The sequence below is a fragment of the Symphodus melops genome (genome assembly GCF_947650265.1).
Source record: "Symphodus melops genome assembly, chromosome: 3".
NCBI classification, from domain to species: Eukaryota; Metazoa; Chordata; class Actinopteri; order Labriformes; family Labridae; genus Symphodus; species Symphodus melops.
In genome coordinates, this window is record NC_136693.1 from 26,892,008 (window position 1) to 26,909,328 (window position 17,321).

The window sequence follows — 17,321 nt, forward strand, 5'->3', positions numbered from 1 at the left end:
TGTTCAGCTGAATCAAGCTTTCATGATCATGGACAAGTAGCATCATCAATGTGATCCATATCTTTAAGGACATGTGGTTAATTTAAAGATCTTGAACACACTTCTTTAAAGTGTGATCTTCTCATATAAAAAACCCTGCAACTATAAATATGCAGACATATCTATGATGACATCAAAATGATCTTTTACGTCATGTGGAGTGAATTTGTTGTTTCTTGTTCGTCAGATCTGAAGCGGAACGACTACACACCAGACAAGGTGACGTTCCCTCAAGAAGACCCTCCCAATGCAGGAGGTGGAGTCAAAGAGTCCCGCCATCAATGAGGCTGTGAGCGCTGTGAAGAAGGAGAGTCAGTGAATGACCATCAGGCGATCCTCACCTGACTCTATATAGTCGAGGCCAAGGAGCTGAGAGGCGTGCCCAATCAACTGGAAGAATCACACTTGTGTTTCCATGGAAACCAGTGCATGCAGACTGTCATGTTTTTGTTGGTCCCGCCAAATGCTGTGTCGAACTCAATTCAACCATCTTAACCTTTTTGTTTTTATTTCATCAATAAGGAAAAAAAAGTTTTTAACCTATTTTGTGTAAGTTTATGAATTTATATATGTACAGTAAATATATATATATATATATATATATATATATGAACTGGATATATTGACAGGTACCATGTTATTGCAGAGGGTTTATTATTTATTGTGGAGCTTGAGAAGTTGCCTTGATTTAACAAAAAAATGTCTAAAAAAACAAAACAAATGGAAGTGCATTGTCCATCTGTTACAGAAGCTGCAGAGGTTTAGTCACTGCCGCGCCGCAGTTTGCCACCACATCCTTTTTTTTATTAATGTATGAAGACTCGTATCATAGCTTTTTGTCTAGTAGTTCAAGAAAGAATCACAATTTTGAAAATCTTGTAAAATATGGGCAGATTGCAATGCAACTTTTACAGAACAATTTATGTCATTTTATTGTATTTCAAAGTGTGTCCACCAAAATATTGCTGATAGTTTTTATTGTTACAAAGGTACTATTGCTATATCTTTGTCATCAACTATTGTTTGAGCAAATAACAATCTTGTGTATCTTATAGATACTGTTATCTGGCATGAGCTTCACAGAGTACAAATATTTTATTCAGGGGAAATGACAAACGTGAGGGTATTACTGTATACATTTTGTACTGGATATCATTTTAAACAAATAAAAATGTTAAAAGTTTTACGATCTTTGCTCTGTGAGACTGTTTCAATGCAAAGACCTGTCAAAGAGATTTTAGGATGCAGAGCCATAGCTCAACACCTTGCTGCCCTCTAGAGGTCAGTGTGGATCACTGCATACTTGGAGCTGTCACGTGACCACACTCCCGCACCTCCTCTGAGAAGAGCCCGCAGGCATCCAGAGAATGGGGAAGTATGAAGGTGGATAAGAGATCAGGTTTCTGTGCGGATGTTTTCCTCCCACACATGCAGGCTTTTACTTGCATTCATATTACTGTGAATTGAAGTAAGGGTGCTGTTGGCTACTTAAATCAGTTGCATCTGTCTGCTGAAGTGGAAATGATTTTTAATAAACGCAGCTTATTCAATCATTTTTATTTCAATTATAACTACATTTATAAGGATTATAGACAATCACAAAAGAAACTGAGTGTTAAAGATGTCTCCTCTTATCTTGATGTTGAGGCCTACTCCTTCTGATAACAGATTTTTAATTGAATAACTCAAAGCTTGAATCAAGTGCTCAACTCCCCTGACGGCTGAGCTTCGTCTTGGAAGAAACTGTGTCCCTGTGCCAGTTCCCACCAAACACTGGGTGAAAAGTAGTTTGTTTTAAATGTCAGTGACAGGCTGCAGCTTGTAAATGCATTTTCCTCAGATCAGATCCAAACTTGGTGCTTTGTTCAGAACGTCGCCTCCCTCACTCCATATTAGCTCTCACATTCCCAGAGTCGATATCCAAATGAAACAAATGAAGTGAAATAAAGAGTCGACTAATAAATGAATGAGTTAAGTGAATACGATTGAGTATTAGAGAGGGTGCATATTGCATTGAAATCGGTGAAGCCTAATATTAAAACGTGATGCAAATGGACAAGTACACAAGTACCAATATTGTCTCAACACTTGGCAAAAAAAGTGTGTCTCTTTATTTACAGCGACCCACCATTAATGCCTCATGAGTTTGAAAACTTTAGGCATGATAATCATAAGAAGGAAAAAAGGCAGACAGCCGGAGTAGAACAGGACTCTGCTGTGTGACTGATGTCCATCCTGTGTCACTGCAGGAAATCCAACAACAACAACAACAAGCTGCTCAGAAGCTGACTTTTCCTGAGCCTGAAGTCTAATTCTGCTCGGTCTCTCACGTTTTTTATGCTGGTAATAAAAGATCTCAAGTCAACACCTTTGTGTATTTTATTGCATATAGTAAAAGTTCTTTTTGCAAAAAGCGTCAATCAGCTACAGAAGTGAACTCAGTCACGAATGCATCAAAGATCCCCAGGACAGTCCAGGTTGAAGAGCATATTTATAGTTTGACAGGGTGTAGGTATATTACATATACTGAATGAGTAACAGTTTGACTTTGGCTTCAGCTTGCCCACTACTCTCTCTGCTAGTTTGGCTGGTGATATATCTATGCAAGCTTCTTTAAGGCGCCTGCTACGAAGGAACACCAACAAAAAACTCCTTCGTTTGGAGGGAATTGATTAAAGGTCACGGTGTACTCAGATCCTGAGGAGTCATGTGGGGGATACAGACCAAGGCCATACAGAAACTGGTGCCAAATGAAACAAACATCTGAGTTGTTTAAATTCAAATGAGGAGGACAGCTCAGACAGTATTTTTCCACAACAGTGTCAGTAAACTCAAAGTAAACTTCCGACAGGACCCACCCATCTGAAAGGCTGGTTGTTACACAGGTGTGCCCTGACTTGTCCCATCACATTTTTATGCTAATAATCCTGTTGGCTGGATTTGATCTTGCTGTCAGTGCTTACAAACTTGTTAACAACATTTGTGGAAGAAATGCCATTTGTGTGCATGAAAGAAGCGATAACCTTTTTTATTTTAACAGTGAGGATCCTATGTAGGTCACAGCTTTCTGCTAAGGTTATCATGGTTCTTAAAGGCCAGTGAGACAAGCCCTACCCTGTAAGCAGGATGTACAAAAATGACATACCAGCACATCCACCAACTCTTTCCTTTGTGTAGATAAACTTGTTTGGTTCACTGGTCTCAGTGTTCAGTGCTGAGCTAAACAGAAACAAAAAAAAAGAAGTGATAGATCTGCATCTGTTGAAGCCGCAGGCGTCTGCTGTCGAGCTGTTGACAATGTGCACGCTGTGTGTCTGGAGGAGTTTGGCTTGAATAGCGCTTCTGACTACTCAAGACGTTTTTACACTGCATGTCACACCTACTTATTCACAAACTGATGGCCGTGGTTGCTGTGTAAATTAAATTGACCTTTAGAAGTAACGTCAGAAATATACGTATGAATGCTGCAATTAAGTGTCGGGGTTAAGCGTCTGGCTCAAGGACACAGCAGACATGTTGCTTGCAGGAGCTGGGGATCGAACCCTCAACCTTCCACTTGAGAGACATCGACTGAACCAACTGAGCCCCAGACTTAAAAATAAATGCACAATAAAGCTAAAATTGTCATTTCTATGTCAAAGAACACAACCCTTTTCTCCTCTCATGAGGCCCAGATCCTCTCATGAACACTTTTCTTTTTCCCATGCAACTTTTTCTCAAGCTGTGGCTTTTTGTGTTGATTAAATCTGAATTAAAAATGTGTCTTCCCTGTTGAGGCCATCAGAGTGCTGTCATATTGGGACACCTGTAGCAGTGAACAGTGGCTTTAGTGTTTGAACCGAGGCCTCAGATTACTCGGACTGCATCTGCAGGTATTTGAATCCAAACACTGTTACCTTTGTTCAGTTTCCTGATAGCAAACTGACACATTACTTACCTGTGCACCTGTGTCGGAGCTCAGTAAGGTCACCAAGAGATGTGCAGTGGTGGATTAGTCCCTTTATTCACTGACAGATTTCTGTCCTGTGGCTCGTAAGAAGGTCTCTATAACACAGGATACACAATATCAGCACAATCCAAATAGTTTTTAAATCATAAGAGGCAAATATAAAAATGCTCGGATTTTACTCATTACATTACATCATGATGATAGATACTTTTTTGATCGCGAGGGAAATTCAAGTGGGGAGAGAGAGAGCAGGAAAAGAGATACAGGTCAGATTCAAGCCGGTGAATGTGTATTTTGTGAACCTGACTGTTTTTTTTTGTCAACTCATCAACTTAACAGAAACTTCATTGTCTGTGCTGTAATTTATATATAAAAAAATACACTTTCTATTTAAATGCATTGGTCTTTTCACAGAAAACACGATTAAAATAGATTGTTGCAAAGATCAAATGTGGGCATCTGTACAGTATAGGATCTTTTGTACACTTTCTGTGAATAGTGTTGAGCTTTTAGCCCATTTCAGTCACTTTTTCTGCCAAACCTCAAAGAACTGGATCACATTTATTCAAGTATGTCTTGACACAAAAACAACTTCTACACAGAATGTATTTGCTGAAATCCTTCTCCCTTTCATAAAAACAACAGTCAGTGACGCTGTAACAGTGTGAGTCCAATAAATCATTTAAGTATCCACAATCATGAGAGTCTGTAAATGATCCCTATTGTTCAGTATGAACAGAAACAAAACCTCTCAGGGTACTAAGAGCAAAGAGAGAGAATCTTCAATAATAAAATAATTGTAAAGGAGTGGCTCAAACTGGATGGACTGGTTTCCCCTCCTGCTGGGTGCGGTTTCAACTATAATAGTCCTGCAATCACAACTCTGTGATCACTCTGCTCTCTTCAGCTCATCTCTGGACTGAAAGTGTGCAGCTCTCCATCGCGTCAAGGTTTAACAGACCAGCTACAACAATGGTCCTAGTCACCATCGACTACGGGTACGTTCTGAATTAGAAATGTATTAGATCATGAAATGAGAAAAGAAGATAGCATGAAATCATTTTTTAAAATACATTTTAGGAGGTTACTGTATTATAGAATCTTAACATTGCTACTTGGGAAAATAGAGTATATACATACATCTTATGCATTCAGACTTTAATCTTCTGTAAACTAAGTTTTATTTGTGTGTGTGTGTGTGTGTGTGTGTGTGTGTGTGTGTGTGTGTGCGTGTGTGTATGTGTGTGTGTGTGTGTGTGTGTGCGTGCGTATGTGTGTGTGTGTGTGTGCGTGCGTGCGTGCATGTGTGTGTGTGTGTGTGTGTGTGCGTGCGTGTGTGTGTTTGTTTGTGTGTGTGTGTGTGTGTGTGTGTGTGTTTGTGTCGCAGTCAAAGCTGAAACTCAGCTGGAGCCTACCAGCAGCTATGTTCCACACTTGGCAGTGTTCCTGGTGTGCAGCTCAACGTACGGGCTGCCGCAGCGAGTAAGCTTCTGTTTCTCTCTCCTCTTAGCAGGCCCTCTACTGAGGCCCGTTCCTGCTACGATAGTAAAAAAAATAATAATTTAAAAACATGAATTAATTATATAATAATTTGTGTGCCAAATATGTAGAAAAGACTAAGTTAGATCGAAAGATACTTTACATGTATGTACGTATTTTACACATGCAAATTTATTTAATAGTGTATTTTTGTTTTCATGTTTCTAATTGCACATGTCTAAATCCCATCAGATAGGATTCAGGGAAACTACTTCATTTTTTGTTTCTTTTTGTATTGTTTGTCTCCAGAGTCACACACACACACACACACACACACACAAAAGAGTGTAAAAGACAGACCTACCTGTCCTCATTTGTGTGGGCAGCATAGCATGTCAAGGTCTGGCCTATGTGACTGTGACTGGCCCATTGTTTTGTTTTCTCGATCAGCAGAAAATAATTCTCTTATGATGGGAAAACCGGCTTTGTTATCTGAGATCATCAGATGAAGCTGTTATGGAGTGTGGCTGTCCTGAGATAATGACATGCATGTTCGCTCGAGATCAAATGTGTTTTGACGTCGTATTTTTTATTTGTTACTACTTCACCAGAAATGTCTGGACATGCTTTCTGCAACACGCCTTAAATATCTGCCTGTGGCAAATTCTTCTGAGCTGCCAGAAACCCAAGTCAACCAAACTCGCAATCAAAGGCATACAGCGCAGGCGCATACCGACAGCCAGGCTAACACATGTAAAGATTTAAATATCAATTTAAATACAAAGGTTAAGCTATCTATTTTGATAGATTCAGTAGAGTAGAGATCTAAGTAGACAACGATCGGACTAATGAATGTAAAGAAATGTAAACAGAACTATATAAAGTAGATGAATACTAAGTGGGTAAAGTGATGATAGTTCAATGGAGAACAAAATGACAACACAAACTCTTTTTCTCTTTTTCACATTTTTTGTTTTTTTCACATCGCCTTTGGTTTTAAGAATTCAGTTATGAAGTATGTGTTTCATGACAGTCAGCTTGTTGTAATGTATTAAATATGTCTTCAGATTTTTGAATCAGTGGACCCACGTTACATTTCAGGCATTTTGATTAAGAATAAATGTATTCATTAATGGTGTTTAAAAAAAGGCACAGCTGCTTTGTTCCATGTTTAGAACTAGGAACAGACTTTATTGAGCCCAGCCCATGTCTGTTATAAACCTGTCTTACTGGTTATATAATGTGAACACATTTATGAGCACACATGCTGAGTTGATGTTGATGCACCATGGTTTCATTTTTCTCCTCCGCAGACAACTTCAATGTGTGGGTGGATAGTGAGCTGGTCCACTCCAAATCTCAGTCAGGAAGAAATCCTGATCCTCAACAGGTAAACTGGTTCGGGATGCAGAGCTCTGTTTTTATTTGATCAAATCAACCAAGTGAAGTAAATACAATGCAAAGAGAATAAATTAATAAATGCTACTGAACTAGAGTGAACGAGAAAGTTTAGCGAAGGAAGGCTGGGAAATTTAAAATGATTTAAAGAACAGCTACAACTGGTTTTCCTTTCAACACTATTGATCTATTTATCATTATTGCTTTAAACTGTAACTGTATATTTCTCTCAGCCCTGGTGTGTATCATTAATCAGAGGTTCAAAACTTACAGGAGTGCCAGTGTGCAGCTCACTCCATGCACTCCATTATTGTCTCAACCTCAAGAGACATAGAGCCAAATTATGTTTGGTCAAATGTTAAGAAACGTAATTTTCTGATTCATATAGGAATATAAATGAGTGACAAGGTAAATCGTTTTTTGGGGAGAAGGGGAATTATTGTGAACAAATGTAATAATAAATTATGTTTCTCATTAGTTTGAAGCCTTTTTTTCTGACCTGATCTGCCTTGCCACAATTCGGCCTTTAGGGACAAAAGACGTTGAGTTGAGTTTCTTTCATATTTGGAAGAGATGATGGATACTTATACTTACGTCTTGTTGATTGGTGGCAGTGGTAGCAACCTGGCATTTACAGGTAGCCGTGCCTTCAAATGTACACTTCTTTATCTCCTGGTTGACTCTAAATGGGGGCGTAGTAGACAAGAGAAACATCAGAGAGAGATGAACAAGACTTTAACCGAACGGCTGAGACCATAAACTTCAAAAGCACATTTCCCTTAGTCAATATATCATCTAAGAAGTTGGGTCTTTTTGTTGAACAAAAAAAATCTGACCTTTTTGGATCAGTAATGCCGGTTTAAGGCACTCTGCATTAAGGGGACCTTTTTAAACTAATAGGTACTGTCCACTCCAAACAGACAACAACGTTCATTTCCTCCCAGCTTGCCTTGGCTTAAAGGTCAAAAAGATAAACGTAAACAGTCCTAATAAGCACTTACACTGTTTTTGGTTCCAGATTCTGATGGCGGTGCAGAGGAAAACTGGTGGCTGTTATAAAGGGCAGACGGCATACCGGGGAGGATGACGTTAGTGGAACACCAGAAAGCTGGTGCACCCAACGGGCAAATACTCCTATTGTTATTAAAATGTAGGATGAGCTAAATTCTTTTTGGAAATTCAAACTTTGTTAAAATATAATTATAAATAATTCAAACATATGAATTTGAAAGCAAGACCAATTTAAAATTTAAATTTTTGACTCAATGAAATTGTTTAGAAATCGTCGTCAGCCACGAGAAGATCAGACCATACCTTGATATAATAAAGTCAGGCAAAGACAAGAAGAAGATGAGAGCAGCTCTGAGGCTCCAGGTCCTGACCTGCACTTCTGTTTATGAATGTACTCACTTAAAAATGTGGTGTGTACATGATGCAAACCCAGAAGCTTTGCAACAAACTGGACTCTGAGAAACTGCTCTCGTCCTGTCTGTCTGACATGCACGTCTCAAACTCTATTTACTCAGGGATGAAAAATCTGAATGCAACTCTTTATTTAGACTTTTAAGGAAATACTCTTCCTCGCCATTTTGTGTGACGTCTTCTGGCTACTGGTAAATAACAAAGCCGAATCACACTCTTCCTTCTGTTTGGTGACTGTTCAGTTGTAGTGCCAGTCGACAGTTAACTAACCTTAGCTTAAAGACTAGAAACACAAAACCAGCTTGCTTTACTAGATGTGCAATTATGAACATGGCACAAGGACCCAGGCCTAAGAACTCAAATGAAGTTTTCCATGAGGTTCATGAGTGTTCAATAGTAATGATGCCAAAGATAATGAAGCACAGGATCTGTTGTCATTTTTACATTTATCAACTTTGCATGTACTGGGAGACAAATTTTGACATCTGTCTGACAAAGCCAGGCTAGCTTTTTCCAGTCTTTGTGCAAAGCTAAGCTAAACTTCTGCTAGCATGTGCTTCATAATTGGGGAACACGGGTGAGATGAGAAATCAATGTTTGCATTGCACCCCAGACAGGAAAGTGAATAAGAGTATTTTTTTTTTTAAAGTTAACTTCCTATGCTTGTAATCCTTGTGGGGCTTATTTCTCTTCTGATTTAAAGAAAAGTATTGAGTCTTTGAGCTTTAACGCCTGCGTTGAGCTGTGTGTTTCATGTTCAGGTGAAAATATCCAACTCACAATTTATTCTTCCATATCGTCACTTAAAGTCACAAACATGAATTAAGACAAGCACTTTTCAAACATATCAGCTCTATTTTATATGAATTCTGCCACAAATAAAGTAATATGATGTGGATGGTAATTCCAGGGTGAAGTGCTGCAGTCTTTGTACTATTCTCATATTTTAGCACTTAAAATGAACATAAACCAAATCATATATTTAATCTTCATAAAGGACTTTTTTCCTGTTTTCTAACCTGTTCATTCAAACATATGCTTTTTTTTCTCTGAAATGCAATAAAATATATAAAACCCAAACAAACAATGAATCTCTTTTCCATCACAACTGACGGCCTGTAGCTTGTAATTAAAAGTTTATATGTGTGTACTGATGTAATGTAAAATGCAACGATGCTTCCACCACTATAAACAAACATCTGGTATAACCGGTACGCAGGTAAGACTGTAAATGTTTAAACTGTACGTGACAGTTGAGGAAGAGGAAGGTTTGTGTTTCAGCATTTCCATCTACCTGAATAGAAATATTATTCAACCATTATTGAATCTTTACTCTGGGCAGTGTCCGAAGCAGTGATGAGCACCGTCACCGCAAAGCAATCTCAAATCTTACAAACAGTAGAGGATGGATTGATATTTAATCCCATTTAGTTCAAATTGTCGTTTTTTGAACGTAAACTATTCTGCAGAATAAATCAGAAAACCGATAATACACACAAAACCACGTCTGAGGTCACACAGGTACACAGCTTTGGATACAGGCCCGGAAGAAAACTAAATGAGTTAATCTAAATATGAGGCAGCCATCTTTTCAAGACATAAACCTAATTTCATTTTTGTTTTTTGTTCCTGTAACTGTGTGTTATAGGTTGTGCATGGGGCTCCCTTTTAGATAGTGACCTTAATAAATATCTTTCCATCCACTTCTTCAGAACTTCTATATCAAATGTCCCAGCAGGTATCTCTTGGCTTTTAAAGAAGTGTCTTACCTATACTGACTAAATTGACTCCTTAATGTGCTGTTATTGGCTGTGGCTTTTCAGTAAACTCTCAATCACAGCGTTTTCTGGGTGTCTTAAGCTGAACTGGTATGTCTATACGTTTGACGAGCATCACAAGGTTATCAGGTGAATAAATCAAAGCTGGCATCGTATTAAAAAAGGGGCGGACACGTTCATGTTTGTCATTGGATTAAACGGATGATTTCACATATTTCTAGTTTTTATTTCATTTTATAGGAGGGAATGAAAAAAAAACTTTGCATAGTTTCTTAGTGTTTATTAGTCGTTAATTTGTAATTACATACAGTATCTACAATACATGGACAGGATCATCGAGTGATTCGTCAAATAGCAGAAGAAAACACACAGATCATGCAGATTATGACGTCGAATGAAGCAGCGTCGATGTGTTCGAGTACACATTACTCAGTGAGAAGGGTGTTTCAGTCCTGATGGTTTATCTGGATCAACTCCACTCTCTGTACGTATGGTTGCATATTGATGTTTGTGATGTTTACACTAACTCTGCTAACAGTAGATCTTTAATATCATTTCCCATCAGAGACAAAAACATGTTGGAAGTAACAGACTTAAAGCACTTTATACAAATAAAGCCACATTAAATAAAAACCAATATGATTAAGAATAGGAAACAATAATTAATTCTCACATTAATTACTATGGTAAGTCTGCTTTCTGTACCGGCTTAAAGTAAACAGAACACATGTTACCATTGAAAGTAGAGCAAATAGAGCATGTTCGGCATTCAAGTGCAACAAACAAACACTTTACAAATAAGGAAGCGAGGCGCTAAAATCTGTCACCCAGCTTCTCTTATTGTTTCTCTTATTGTTGGGAGTGTCCAGTCACTGTAAGGTGGTAAACTGAGAATGACTGGTTGACGTGGTTACTAGGATTGTAAGTCAGTCAGTGAGCAGTGGGGTCCTTCAGTTGTTTAAAGCCATCCTTGCTTTGAGGCGGTTGATTTTTAAAGGGAGCAGGCCGACCATCTCTGAACTCAGCTCCAGCTCCGTATTCACGGCAGGAACGGCCTCCGGGTGGGCCTCACAATACTGCACCACGTATCTAGACCACAGGTGGGGGAAGTGACGGTCAACATAACAAGAAACAAAGACTCATGGCAGCGAAAAGCATCAATACTGCAAAGCCAAACTATTACATTTCACTGAAATGCTTAAAACACTTTTTATTTAACCAGTAGCAGCTGTGTGATGTCAACAACTGACTGTATAAAAAGATGGACAAAAAAACATTCCCCTTGAAGAATTTAGAGCTCCCCCTACTGGCTTCAATCCAAATATCTAACACACTGATTGGATCAACACTTTATACTAAACTAAGGTACTTGACAGTAAATATTCAAGTCATAAATAGAAATAATTTATGTGAAAGTGGACCAGCTGTTATGAATATAAATATCCGCTCCAGCAGTATCTTTAATGCCCACTAGGGGGCTGCAGTCCACCTTTTTTGAGAACCACATCTTTCACTGTGCTCGTGAATAACCATAAAAGACAGATCCTCTTACTTATAGTTTTCAAGAGATTTGTTGAGGTTTTCCAGCTGAACAGACGGCACCGAGCTGATCAGTCGGCTGAAGAGTCGGGCCACTCTGAAGCGGGCCACCAGAGCCGGTCTGAGCACCTCCTCCTCCAGGTGCTCCGGGTACTTCCCCTCCGGAGAGCACAGGGAGTCCAGAAACATCTGGAAGAATCTGAGAAGGAGAACAGAAGCCGTGTTTCATTCAGACTTCGTAAAGGTTCACAGATGTGGAAGGAGTCCACACATGCACACACTTACTTGACAGACGCAGAGCAGAGATGGTTGAATTTCTTAATAGTGTGGCTATCAAGGGACTGTGTATCTGCTTGTCTGTTTGCCAATGTTAGTTTGAGGTCCATCATTTCATTGTAGATCTCAGCCAGCTCAAACATCAGCTGTCTGCGGATCATTAGGTAATATTTGGCGTTCAGCTCTGAGGAGAAACAGAGTGAAATAACCCCAATCAACTTTGTTTCCTTGCACGCTTGTCTGGGTGAAAAAGTTAGTTATTAAGTGAGTTATTTTGTTTCAACTCTAGTTTCTGTACTTTATTGTGTGATTAACAACTAGACAGTGTTTATTTATATTTATATATAAAAAACAAAGACTCTTCAGAACAAACATAGTAGTGCACGTTACCGTTGCATATTGGCTCCAACATGTCAACTCGTCTTTTGTGCATTTTGCAGCGTCGCTCAAGATCCTCTTCGAAGAAAGCTAGACCCCGAAACAGAGAACTGTGATCCTGCAAGATCTCTATGTGATCCGTCACGTAGCCATCCATCTGGAAGTAGTCCTTAGCCTGCAAGACATGACAGGAAACCAGTCACCATGTTGAAATTTAAAATGGAAAACTGTTGAAAAAACATGATTGACTTATTATCCAATCATATTCCAGTGTCTCCTTGCTCAGAAAAAAACAAGTGCAGTGCTGCTACCTATGTACAACATGATGTTCTTTCAGACAGTATCCTGCTTGTCCTGACCTGGACCAATAAGAAAAGAGATTAGGACACTTTGTATTTTACTTTGATAAGAAGCTCATAACCTGTGGAAAAGATGGAGTCAGCTGCAGGATTGTTAACAACTCTGAGCTCTGAAAAACCTTGTGAAGGATGTTTACAAATGATAATCACGTTGTCTTTTTGTGAGACTTGCCCGAACATCTACACTGACAGTATTGTTATCTAGTGGCTTCCTTTCTTTATTTAGGACAGGCATCAACTGATCACTTCACTGTGTACAAATCACTTGTTTCATTTGGCTTTGACAAACAGCCCATCTCTGCCACGCTGCACATTCAATAAACACTGCATGCACAGGGCCTCTCATTGACACCTGCCTCTTTGCTCAGTCGTGCAGCAACACCAGGCGTAAACTGGGATGGCCTTTGATTTGAAGTTTGACACATTTCTCTCCTAAAGGCCCTGACACACCAAGCAGGCGGCAAAGAACTCGTGGTCACGAAGGTCGCATGTGGCGACGCATCACGCCGCTGCTCGTCTTGGTCGAAAGAACACACGGCGCAGCCGACGGCCAACCACCACGTAGGTGCCGTGCATGAGAGGAGATACGTATCCATGCCAGGTGGCAGGTAGAAGAGGCAGGGCGACACACTAATGGATGAAAGCACGGGGGCTTTCCTGACCCTGTGGTCGAGAGCTGGAGAATAATCTCCAAACAGCCAATCAGAGGGATTCCTCACAGACGTCGATTCATGTTGACTTGTAGAATCGATAAAAGGAAGACGAGGGCCGGACGCACCTCAAAAACAAGGACGGCAGCCGCTCAGCGACGGTCCAGCTGTGAGCGACGGCCGACGATCTGCTTGGTGTGTCAGGGCCTTTAACAGCTCTTCTTCTCTTCTTTTAGAAAAGGTTAAGTTAGTCCACAGCAACCACAGTGTCCTTTCCCAGTGTCTCAGTATGTAATGCATGTGTGAATGTGTTCATACCTGTGTGACATAATTCTGTCCCACCAGAAACACAGCTCTCGCCTCTGTGAAGTCGAGAGGGAACAGACTGCTGACCTGAGAAACACAAAGCATCATCCTCTTTAGATCCAGTTTGTAGTGACGCTCGTCTTGGTTTTCAGAATCATGACCGAGACCTTCTCTTCCAGGCTCGCGATGGAGTCAAAGGTGTCTTCAGAGCCAAAGAGCAGCGCACTCTTCCTCTCCTTCTCCTCCTCTTCCTCCTCATGTCTCCGAGCTCTCTTCAACTCTTCTTGACGATCGGTGTCCAGCTCCCCGATGTTGTCCTGGTCAAACGCACAGAAAAGAACATTTAAAGACATCTGGAGTTATACGAAGCTCTCAGTGAGTTTTCTGGGTTTTTTTTGTTAAGACTCTGCTTCACGGTCATTTACATCACAGCGCCTCGTGAATCATGTGATGTGACATCACGGTGACAGATATATGTAGTTCCCTGCTGGGGGAAGGGAGCGTCTTCTCAACGCTTGCAGCTGCACCTTCAAAAAGTTTTTTTTTTTTTTGGGATTTCACTGTGAGTGTGACTGTGCTGTGCCTGGAGAGGGTGTGGTTGAGAAAAGAACCATGGGAGTACCTCAAGCAGCTTCTTGGCATCGTGCAGGAGGTTGAGACAGTATTTGATCCAACATCTGGCAATCTCTGCCCTCTTCTGTCGCAGCGTTTCCCTGCGGTCCCTCTCTGTCTCGCCTGCAGCAGGTCCAGGGAGAGGATGAGGAGGAGAAGCATGTTTAAAGAAGCGGTACACAACGTGTTGCTCTACACAGATCTTTTCTCTCCTGTCCGACTCACTGCAATCCTTTTTGACAAGAGAACACAAAGGAAATATGCAATCTTCTATCCAGCTTCTTTTTAATACATATTTAACTGAAGATTAAATCTTAAAACGACTCACTCTCTTCTGCTGCGGCCTCAGAAGGAGCCTCGCCTGCCAAACCCGATATGACAGTAGCTGCAGACAGGCAATGTCTGCCCTCCATGTATCGGCCCTAAAAATCACACAGACTCCTTACTCTAAACATAAACTCTGACACTGAACACAAAGAGAAGGTCTTACAACACACAAACAAATATTTATTCAGGATGTTGTCACCATTTCTTTGACTCCATGTCAAATTGAAAAACCAGGACGCCATAAAGGATGTGAGACACTTCGTCCTCACAAAGACTGACTCAGTTTGGAGACATAACACTTGTCTTTGCTCTACCTTGTTGATGTAATACTGTGAGAGGGTAGCAGCGTTCAGAGCCCACTCCATCGGACTGAACTGATTTAACTGCAGCTGTCTCTGCAGAGTGCTGTGGCAGTACGTGGCAGCTCGCTCGGTTTGGCCTGAAAGACAAATCCACATGAAGCGAAACACCAACACGACTGTGTGAAGCTTCATGAACGAACACACAAGTGTTTTAGCAGTAGACTTTAGTGCCTCACTGTGTGTGTTTAATTTGTCATGTACATAATGTAAACTCACCTAGGTTTTTATAGACTTGAGCGAGGTAGTACTTGGTGTGAGTGTAGGCCAACTCAAACCTGAGAAAGCAAAGAGAGAGATGTTTCTAAAAAGATCGAAACGGAAAAATGAGTACACGTGAAGAGAAAATGTCCAAAAGACCGACGCAAACTTTGCAGGAAATACAGGAAGATTCTCCGAGTATACATGCGTGCTAACCGCTTACCTCTTGGTCCTTTCCTGATGTGTCAGCAGCTTCTCCTCAGTGGTAAAGTATTCCGTCATGTCAGTGGGAGGAGTCCCATCCTGACGCACCAAGAAGAAAGAAAACACAACAAACATGGCTGTTTATCGAGAGGATTTCACTTTTTGTTGTTCAACTGCAGCCGTGTTTGCTTCACAATCTTGTCCTTCTAACAACAGCCATTAACTGCATGATAAGATGTCACGAGAACAGCCGGAGGTCAGACCACAGAGAAGCTGGATTAATATGGTCCAACTCTGAACAACAGGAACATTGTGTGTGTGTGTGTTCCTGCTCCCCGCACTGCAGGGGAGCTTTACTCGTGACATCTTCACCTCCAGCTTCACGAGAAAACAACCTCACCTCCTTCATGTAACGCTGGTAGATAGATTCAGCTGTTTCAAGGAATCCTTGAGCCATCTCCGTCTCATCCCGGCCGGCCCACAGGATGCCCAACTGGTTCTGAAAACATCCACAAAAGTTACATGAGCAAGTGAACAAATCATTGTTTGATCATCTGATGGCTTGGGACTCGTCAGTAATATGACAAATTAACAATGGTTTTAAATTCAAGAGTAGAATAACTTGCTGTCTCTTAAGCCTGCAATGCTGCTTCCTTGAATTCATAATTACGAATTTCATAATGTAGGCCTACATAGATACCATTACCATGTAATTTACATTTCTATGACTTAAATAAATGTTTTTATGTAAAAGATGGAGTTTGTTATTAAGACCACAGAAGTAACATCTGTGATCAGTTAGGTTACATGCATTCATACCTTGTTTTTTATTTAATTCTCTGAGTTAATAATGAACTTCATCCTGTGTTGTGATTCAGAGTTGTAACATTAACATTATTTCATGTGTTGTTTACCCTGACGTGGATAAACAAGGACACATTCTCGGATGAATCCTTGCATCTCTCCAGCAGCTTCATGCAGTTCATCAGATGCTCCTGTCCGGCAGGCACTTCCTCTGTATCGATGTGGTTCACGCCCAGATAATACTCGACAGCCCCGAGTTTGGCTGCCCGCAGCCCGGCCGCGGAGTCTCCGCTGACGGCCTGGACGAGCCCGTCCTCCCGCTGCCCGGCCTCCGGAGGCTCCACCGGCGGCTGCTCTCCGCCGCTCTCCTCTTCACCATCACCGGCCTCGAAGCTCTTCAGCGAGCAGTAGATCTCTCGGAGGAGCTCCCTGGCTTTGTATTTGGAGCGGAACGGGTCGTTTTCTGGGTCGTTTCGTGATTCCACATCAGTGAGGTTTTGGGCGTTGGTGAATTTGTCGCAGATTGCTCTCCACTCATTGCTGTTGACGGACACCATGTTGCTCTTCTTCTTCTTCTCCTTCTTCGTTGTTCCACTTAAGCTGATGAGTAACAAGCAGCGCGCGCCCCCTACTGGTGCAACGAAGGAAATGCAAAAGCCACCCTTTGGTGCCACTCCTGCCGTAACCTCTGCATGCAGTCCCATCTTGCTCTGTTATATAGAACAGCTTTAAAGCTGTTGTAAGCTTGACATGTACACAGCATAAACATGTGAATACACCACATGTTATAAACAGTTAATAAGAGTTGTAATTTCTAACAGAAGCTGCGGTAATAAGAGCGTAGAAGTGTTGTGAGTTAATACTTTGCATTGACAAAGCCATGGTGAAATACCTGACATACTGTACATCAGGGGTGCCCAATCCTGGTCCTCGAGGGCCACTGTCCTGATTCAAATGATCAGGATCATTATCAGGCTTCTGCAGAGCTTGATGATGAGACAATCATTTGAATCAGGTGTGTTGAAGAGGGAGACATCTAAAACATGCAGGATAGTGGCCCTCGAGGACCAGGATTGGGCACCCCTGCTGTACATGAACCCTAACAATACAAGAGTAATGAAACAAAAATTCTCTTAATAGAAGAGGTGGGTGGCTGTCTCTCAGTGGGTAGTCAACGTCTCTCAAATATAAGGTTGAGGGTTGGATCCCCAGCTCCTGCGAGCAGCATGTCTGATGTGTCC

The 17,321-nt window shown here is 41.0% G+C and overlaps 1 protein-coding gene and 1 long non-coding RNA gene across 2 annotated transcripts; one reads left to right on the forward strand and one right to left on the reverse strand.

Moving 5' to 3' along the window:
• Window positions 1–4,860: 4,860 nt before the first annotated feature.
• Window positions 4,861–9,384, forward strand: LOC306821552. The gene is made up of 4 exons (XR_013778808.1): window positions 4,861–4,986; window positions 5,376–5,470; window positions 6,781–6,857; window positions 7,884–9,384. It is a non-coding gene; the product is annotated as an uncharacterized lncRNA (long non-coding RNA).
• Window positions 9,385–9,895: 511 nt separating this feature from the next.
• Window positions 9,896–16,721, reverse strand: kifbp (kinesin family binding protein). The gene is made up of 13 exons (XM_079340053.1): window positions 16,191–16,721; window positions 15,677–15,775; window positions 15,296–15,375; window positions 15,091–15,149; window positions 14,827–14,951; window positions 14,514–14,607; window positions 14,196–14,308; window positions 13,741–13,890; window positions 13,586–13,660; window positions 12,271–12,433; window positions 11,890–12,064; window positions 11,618–11,803; window positions 9,896–11,154 (listed from the first exon to the last, which is right to left on the reverse strand). Exons 1-13 carry the CDS (start codon window positions 16,635–16,637, stop codon window positions 11,016–11,018), a joined length of 1,905 nt encoding a protein of 634 aa, XP_079196179.1. The 5' UTR covers window positions 16,638–16,721; the 3' UTR covers window positions 9,896–11,015.
• Between the last annotated feature and the right edge of the window lie 600 nt (window positions 16,722–17,321).